Source organism: Oreochromis niloticus, linkage group LG12 (assembly GCF_001858045.2).
Source record: "Oreochromis niloticus isolate F11D_XX linkage group LG12, O_niloticus_UMD_NMBU, whole genome shotgun sequence".
Taxonomy (NCBI): Eukaryota; Metazoa; Chordata; class Actinopteri; order Cichliformes; family Cichlidae; genus Oreochromis; species Oreochromis niloticus.
This window is the reverse complement of record NC_031977.2, coordinates 16,703,323-16,711,889: the sequence shown is the minus strand read 5'-3', so window position 1 is coordinate 16,711,889 and position 8,567 is coordinate 16,703,323. Positions and strand designations below refer to the sequence as shown.

General features: G+C 39.5%; 1 protein-coding gene across 1 annotated transcript; it reads left to right on the top strand.

Annotated features, from left to right (window-relative positions):
- The first annotated feature begins 1,138 nt into the window (after window positions 1-1,138).
- LOC100705000 (arrestin domain-containing protein 3) lies at window positions 1,139-3,823 on the top strand. The gene is made up of 6 exons (XM_003456069.5): window positions 1,139-1,404; window positions 1,822-1,882; window positions 2,014-2,158; window positions 2,244-2,340; window positions 2,985-3,241; window positions 3,315-3,823. The coding sequence occupies exons 1-6, from the start codon at window positions 1,149-1,151 to the stop codon at window positions 3,567-3,569; spliced, it is 1,071 nt and encodes a 356-aa protein (XP_003456117.1). The 5' UTR covers window positions 1,139-1,148; the 3' UTR covers window positions 3,570-3,823.
- Window positions 3,824-8,567: the final 4,744 nt, after the last annotated feature.

Genomic DNA, 8,567 nt, shown 5'->3' with positions numbered 1-8,567 from the left:
GTTTCTGACACATCCACATGTAAACATACTTAGTAAATATACTTAACCCAAAAAATGGGCCTTAGTGTATTACCAGTGTGGAATAAAAAAGAATGGGTGTGTATGTAAACAGGTGTACGTATTATGTATTATTAAAGTCCTTTGAGTGATGAATAAGACTAAAGGTTTTTACAAAGCACTTTGAAGCTCTGCTCGGGGATGTCTTCACATGACTGTCTGGACAGACTTTGCTAACAGCAGCACCACATCTGTGCTAGATACAAACTCAGAGCTGGTGTATAGCATTTCAATTAAAAAAAAACTAAACAAAAGTATATCTCAACATTTGCGATATGAGCTGTGCAGGGCTTCCAAAAGAAGACAACTCTTACATTACTGAAATATGCATTTGCTTCAAAAGATTATTCTAACAGTGTATTGCAGTGATTAAAAAAATAAAATACTGCAATACTGCAATACACGATCTTACAAGTCAAGGTCATTTTGCAGATGGAATTTTTTTATAGCTAAAGATATGATAATAAGAGATTAGGCAGATATGATAATTAGTTAAATGGGTAATATGTCTACTTTTACAGCTGTGAAAGTGTGTAGCTGGAGTGGCTGATGAACAGAAACCTGACTGGCCGACAGGTGTGCATGAGAACACAATGGGCCAGATTTGGCCAATGGGCTACGACCACAGAATAATTAATGAGGACTTTTTTATATAACCTTACCTTTAGACACACTGGTGTGTGGATGCACTCTCCTTTAAGTAAACACTCAACATTTCCAGTGTTTAACTGCATGATCCATGCAAGTCACACCCAAAACAGGTCTGTCAGCAATATCATGTGATTGCATAGATTATACTGTCCGAAATGCTGTTTGCACCTACACACACAGTAGTACGAGGTTAGTGTTCGGTCATTTCATTAATTTATAGAAGCACCATGCCTATACATTTTATTTACACAAGATTTATTTACTCTAGCAGACATTTACAATGTTTCTTACCAATAAACATGAATACTTTAGGGCCTTGTGGTTTAATCATTATCAAAACTCTTTGTACGTGCACCTACAAACCCTCCTCATGACATATAAAACCTCTCTCCTCGTGCTTATCTGGCATTTACTGTGCTTTCAGCTTTGAACAGTGTACTATGTCGAGTAGTGTTAAGAACTTTACAGTGGGATACAATCCCCTAAACAAAAGCAACACTTTCAGTAGTGGTGATTATCTCATGGGACAAGTTACATTTGAATTAACTAATGAGTGCGAAGTACAGTCACTCTTTGTAAAGCTGAAGGGAAAAGCTCAGGTGTTATGGACTGAAAATCATGGGAAAACAATCGTGACTTACCAAAGCAAAGAGAAGTACTTCAGCATCAAGCAGTTTGTCATTCAGGAATCTATGGGTAAGCTAATGTCTTTCAATTTAGCACAATGCTGTAATCATTTTAAATGGTGGTATGTTTAATTAATCTGCTACTGTTCTCAGAAAAGCTTTTATTTGAATGATCATTTACACAAAAATTGCCTTTTAACTAGTAAGGAAATCTAAATCCTCAATAAATCTAAACTTTCTGCACTTTATACATTTTTTTTTTAAATTTAAACATTTAATGAATTTTTAACAAGATGTTAGTACAATCTTGACCAGTTCGTGCTGATGGCAGCAATAATAGCAGGAATAACATTTTCCTGCTCTTCTCTTTCTGTAATTTCAAGCAGGCCTTCTAAAAACAGTAGTCACAGAGACAAATTTACAAACCTTCCTTTAATCAGACATTAAAAAAAAAAACATGCTATCTGACTAATTCATTGTTCCTTAGGCAAAAATGTTCTTTCCGCCGGCTGCCATGTCTACCCATTCACCTTTCAGATTCCAGCGCAGTGAGTTTTCTTCTGAACAAAATTATTGCCATCGGTGTTCCATATAAACATATTCAAACACGTTTCTTGTTTTCTAAAACAATATCCTTTCATTTAAGTTTCATTGCACCTTTTGTTGCCACATCTTACAGAGACCTGCCGTCCTCCTTCAAGAGCTCATGTGGAAAGATTTTGTACACAGTCGAGGCAAATCTGAACCGGTCGATGAGAATGGACAGCAAAGCAAAGGCAGAGTTCACACTCATCCAAAAGAGAAACACTGATCCAGTGCTGATGGTACCCTTACATTGTTGTTGAACAAATACACACATGCATACACTCATACACAGATTTTCTAAATTTCACCCGGTTTTTATGTTAGACCCCACAGCAAAATATGATTGATAAGAAAATGAAGCTCTTCTCATCGGGATCTGTGGCCATGGATGTAAGCATTGCAAAAACAGGCTTCTGCCAAGGTAATTTAAACCATTACTGAACCATACAGTCAATCTGCACGTTATTCTAATAGTGGATTACAATAGAAAATGGCAGTAGAACACATTGAAATTCATCTCATAGCTGAAACATGTGCAGCTCAAGGTCCATTTGCTCATGGAACATTTTTATGGTCTAAAGATAAGATGATATCTAATGTAGGTCACAGGCCATGGAAGTAAAGACTGGGATGTAAATATGATGTAAATACTTCACTCCTAAACGCATACCAGAAAATGTCCAAATGTAATCTTGGTAAATGACCTCAAATTCAAAAGAAGACACATGTTTGAGGCACCTCTGCTCCATTCAGTACATTTAGGGGGTTTATTTTATTATGACCATTAGCCTATAGTCGAGGTAGATAATATATCATAACAGATATCGCCCATATGTGGACTTTGCAAACCGTCCTCTCCTTGTAGTACTGCTGTCAAACTTTACACTCATATAATGAAATGCATTTCTCTTCTGTGTGGAATTAATGCAAGTCATTGATTTTGCAATAGTGACACCCGCAACTTAAAAGTTTCATATTTCTGTAACCAGTGTTTTGATTATTTGTAAATTCATGGCAAACAGAGCGTAACACTCATGTATAACCTGTTCTTGTTGTTATATCCAGGAGAAGGCATAAAGGTCATGGCTTCACTTCAGAACAAATCCTCTCGTGACATTAAGCCCAAGTACTGTCTGTACAGGAAATACAGCTACTTTGCAAACAGGAAAAGGAAAGTTGAAACAAAAGACATCCTGAAGGAGGAGGGTGAAGCCATCCCACACTCTGCAGGTCAGACTGTCACCAGGATCATCACCGTCCCTTCCACCGTGGCCACCTCAATCCTAAACTGCAACATCATCAAAGTAGAGTACAGACTCCGGGTGAGTAGGCCTATCTGGCTTCACTTTTATGTCTTTCTACTGCATGGTAATCTTGACTCTTTTTCCACCACAGGTCTATCTGGATGTGAAGTATGCTTCAGACCCAGAAGTCAAGTTCCCCATAGTCATCCTGCCTGCTTTAGAGGGGTCTGATAATCAGCAGTCATCTGACTTTTTGACCAGTGGATTTGATGAATTTCCAAATGCTTACATGTCAGGGGGGATGAGCTTTCTACAAAATCCAGCTGCCCCTGAATCTGCTCCACCACCTTCCTATGAGACATATGGGATGTACCCCTCGTTGACAGGTTTAGATAGAAAGCCGTAGAATAGGTAGATCGAGCTTTCATTCCTATTTTTTTTTATTGCAATTAATTGTAAGAGTAAGAATAATTGGTAATAGATTGATTTACAGCTTGATTTTCTGGTTTAATTTCAGTCGTTGACCATATTGGTTTCTCTTAAATTTGTAATAACAGGAATAACAAATATTTAATAAATAATCCTCTCATTCCAGAGATTAAATATTGTCCATATTTATTATATTTAATTCATCTGACAACAGAAGATTCACATTTGTGATCTCTGAACTATGACCAATAGGACCCTATCACTTAGCTACAAGATGCTGTTGACCGATCATGTCTCTGAACACTTATATTTGCATTATTTTCCCACTGAGGAAATGCAAGTCACATTACAGGTGTGCTGGAAATAGAACAGTAGACAGTCCTGCACATATTGTTTACTTAACCACATGCATACATTTGCAAATGATTGGCTGAACTACTCTTGTGAACATTTGAGGAAAATGAGTCCATGTGGTCATGGTCCATCATATCTTGCCAATTTAAACTACTACAGCCACGCCCTGTGCTTTTCTGTATAGCCTACTTTGATTATATGTTTTGTAGTAACGGGTGGTGTTATTATATTTTCTAACAAATAACTGAGCCGACAACTGAACACAAAAATCTGCAGTGGCTAGTTCCTATACTACGATCAATAAAAATCATTCGCACAGTTTGACATTTTCTCACACTTCATCCCTCATTTCTCAACATTCTGTAGTCAGCAGTCAGTGGCATGTCTAGAAAATTTTTGTTGGGGGGCCAGGTAGGGGCACAGATTTGGAGAAGGGTGGCAGATGTGATTGGCAGATAATGTTAAAAAAAAGAATTGTACCAACCGTTAACCATAATTCAATAACCCTATAAACCTAATAACCAAATATGCTTTTGACTCTTATTAGAATGAGATTTTAACCACTACGGTGCAAAGTTTTTAGATATTGCGTTGATAAAGTACAAGAGATACAATCAGTGCTTTGTCAGTGTTTATTCAGCATTCAAGGACAGCAATATTTGCATAGTATTTTTACTGACATATAGTGCACATATGTTTTGGGCAAAAACATTTTTGAATATTAAAATACGAACATTTTTAACATACAATTGGCAAATTAGCCAATGCAAAACTTTATCTGTCTATTAAAAAAAGAAGATAATCTTCTCACAAACTGGTGTTTGATTTTGAAACAGGAAAAAAGTGGGGAAACAAATGAAAAGACTAACATTTGAATAAAACCTGAAAGCAAGTAAATACTTTCTATGCTGCCTTATGGTAAACTTTGGTAATATTGATGTATAAAGAACAACACTGGCTGATGATGAAATACAGTCAGCTGGCATGGTGACACTGCCAGTATTAACCTGCAGGCTGGACTGGGACAAAAAATCGGGCATTTTGACTACAGACCGGCCCACCATGTATTAAAGCTATAAAGCCTTTGAATGAAAACAAACGCCTTTGTGACAGTGATGTACACGGTCTTTTTGGTATATGTATGATTTCTATACATTTTACGTCAGATAAAAACTTTATTCGCAAGATTCAGATAATTATTTAATAAAGCTAGACCTTTTAAATGAGAATAAGAAAGAAAAGTATTTCCTTGTCCCCCCCTTTCCCTGTTAATGCCCTACCTGGCCCCCTGGCATCACTTTGCTAGACCCGCCCCTGCACAGTTACCAGCTGTCAGCTACATAGAAAAGGATCCTGGTGTTATTTGTCTCTCAGAAACAGTTCATAACTTCAACTCATTCATGTCACCTAAAAGGTAAACCTGTTTCTCCATCACCTGTTCAGCTCTGATGATTCAGTAAGGACATCTCCTGGTTTCATCTTCATGTTTCCCTCTCACCACATATCCAAACCGATATCAGGACCAGCAGCTTTTACAGCTGTGGCTCCAGCAAACATCAGCTGATACTAGAAATTAATATTAAGTAAATTCTAACAACAGCTGATCAAGCTTAAACGTGCTGCTGTTGTTTAGCGTGACATCCGCTGGTTTCCTCTTTCTGGCGCAAAGTGGGCGATAAACAAACAAGAGAGAAAAACCAATCAACTGATCATTGATCAGTTTCATGACTGAAGTAGGAACAGGAGAGGGAGGGGAGAGAATGAGAGAAGAAGAGGCAGCTGTGCAGCGTAAAGACAGAATAACTCCAGCTTTGTGTCTTTTTTTCATTATAGCTAAAGTACGGGACAAACTGCGTCTCTTCTCACCTCAATACGAAACATGTAATATTTTCTCTGAATGAGGGACCATTCTATTTTTTAAGGAGTTGGCAACTCTACTAACTAACCTTATGAATAAAATAAAGTTCACTATCAGTAACATCATAGCACCCACCAGTGGCGGTCCTAGCCTGTTTGGCGCCCTGGGCGAACACTCCCTCTGCCCCCCCCCTTTACTAGTCTGTTACTGTTACTATTTTTACCATTTCTTCTTGGAGCAACTGTAACCCACATAATTTCCTTAAAGATTAATAAAGTATTCTGATTCTGATTGTTTCAGGATGACCTGCCATTATCCAATGACACATCTGCTTACCTGTATCTTTTGCTCGTTTCTCCTCCTCTTCTTTTCTCTTTTTTCTAAACTGAGGACCTGATGACTTTGAACTTTTCTTATCCATCTTCCATTGGTTTTAATTTTGCACTCCAGTATGAACACAAGTCCCCCAACTCGAGGATCACCACAACGTAACCTAATAGACCTACACCTTAGTTCACAGATTCACTTTGTCTAAGGTGTATTTCTGGGATTTCGCACAACCCAGGATTCAAATCATGAATACATAATGGGCTTGGATTTACAACATTATGAATGAAATGTGCTCTATTTGGAAGCAGCTGCCCCCTCCCCTTTCGACGGGTTGTGTGAGACTTTAAATCATCAAACTGTAAATTATAAATTTTAAATTGGTATTGATCCCTTTACCCCTCATCCTATAGTGTATATTTATTTTCTTACTCTTCATATATTTATTGTTTGTTTACTTGCACTGCTGTAACTGGAGCCTCGTCTTCTCGTCTCTCTATATACTGTACTGTATGTAGCGGAGATGACAATAAAGTTTACTTTGACTTCAGCAGCAAGCAGGCGCACCGAGGGCTCTCACACTCACTTTTCACGTATAGAATTTTGAAAAAACATCGGCGCAGATTATAAGTCTGTATCATAATGTCTGGTGTTTTCGTGTTTGTTGGTTTGTTTTTATTTTGTTTTATTTTGCGAGTTGGTTATTAGATGCCGCTCCAGCCAGCGAATGAATGCCCCGCCGCTCCGCCCTCTCCTCCCTGTGCCGCAAGCAGCAGGCGCACCACGCAAACGGAGGACGCCCTTACTCCCAGCAAATGGGCGATAGAAAACTGATCGGTGCCTATGCCATTCCCAATATGTGCTGGCTGATGTCGGGGCAGCATGATTATGAGCAACTTTTTTTTTTTTGTCGATGCCCGTGATGTCGCCCCACCACAATGCCGCCCCGGGCAACCGCCCGTGTCGCCTGTATCAAAAACTGCTACTGGCACCCACCCAGCTGTATAGAAACTCCGTCATGCTAGCTAGCACACAGTACGAGTTATTGTAACTGACTGTAAAAAGTCAGCACAACAAAAATAAACTCCACCTAAACTTGGTTTATATCTGACCCAGATACAGTGGCTTGCAAAAGTATTCGGCCCCCTTGAACTTTCCCACATTTTGTCACATTACAGCCACAAACATGAATCAATTTTATTGGAATTCCACGTGAAAGACCAATACAAAGTGGTGTACACGTGAGAAGTGGAACGAAAATCATACATGATTCCAAACATTTTTTACAAATAAATAATTGAAAAGTGGGGTGTGCGTAATTATTCAGCCCCCTGAGTCAATACTTTGTAGAACCACCTTTTGCTGCAATTACAGCTGCCAGTCTTTTAGGGTATGTCTCTACCAGCTATGCACATAGTGACTGAAATCCTTGCCCATTCTTCTTTGCAAAACAGCTCCAGCTCAGTCAGATTAGATGGACAGCGTTTGTGAACAGCAGTTTTCAGATCTTGCCACAGATTCTCGATTGGATTTAGACACCAGACAGGTCAGGGATAAAGTTATTGAGAAATTTAAAGCAGGCTTAGGCTACAAAAAGATTTCCCAAGCCTTGAACATCCCACGGAGCACTGTTCAAGCCATCATTCAGAAATGGAAGGAGTATGGCACAACTGTAAACCTACCAAGACAAGGCCGTCCACCTAAACTCACAGGCCGAATAAGGAGAGCGCTGATCAGAAATGCAGCCAAGAGGCCCATGGTGACTCTGGACGAGCTGCAGAGATCTACAGCTCAGGTGGGGGAATCTGTCCATAGGACAACTATTAGTCGTGCACTGCACAAAGTTGGCCTTTATGGAAGAGTGGCAAGAAGAAAGCCATTGTTAACAGAAAACCATAAGAAGTCCCGTTTGCAGTTTGCCACAAGCCATGTGGGGGACACAGCAAACATGTGGAAGAAGGTGCTCTGCTCAGATGAGACCAAAATGGAACTTTTTGGCCAAAATGCAAAACGCTATGTGTGGCGGAAAACTAACACTGCACATCACTCTGAACACACCATCCCCACTGTCAAATATGGTGGTGGCAGCATCATGCTCTGGGGGTGCTTCTCTTCAGCAGGGACAGGGAAGCTGGTCAGAGTTGATGGGAAGATGGATGGAGCCAAATACAGGGCAATCTTGGAAGAAAACCTCTTGGAGTCTGCAAAAGACTTGAGACTGGGGCGGAGGTTCACCTTCCAGCAGGACAACGACCCTAAACACAAAGCCAGGGCAACAATGGAATGGTTTAAAACAAAACATATCCATGTGTTAGAGTGGCCCAGTCAAAGTCCAGATCTAAATCAATCGAGAATCTGTGGCAAGATCTGAAAACTGCTGTTCACAAATGCTGTCCATCTAATCTGACTGAGCTGGAGAGGTTTTGCAAAGAAGAA

Coding starts and splice junctions, on each gene's coding strand:
- LOC100705000 (XM_003456069.5), top strand. CDS start 1,149: ATGTCGAGTAGTGTTAAGAACTTTACAGTGGGATACAATCCCCTAAAC. Junction 1,883..2,013: donor ACCTTTCAGATTCCAGCGCA/GTGAGTTTTCTT, acceptor CACATCTTACAG/AGACCTGCCGTCCTCCTTCA. Junction 2,341..2,984: donor AAAAACAGGCTTCTGCCAAG/GTAATTTAAACC, acceptor TGTTATATCCAG/GAGAAGGCATAAAGGTCATG.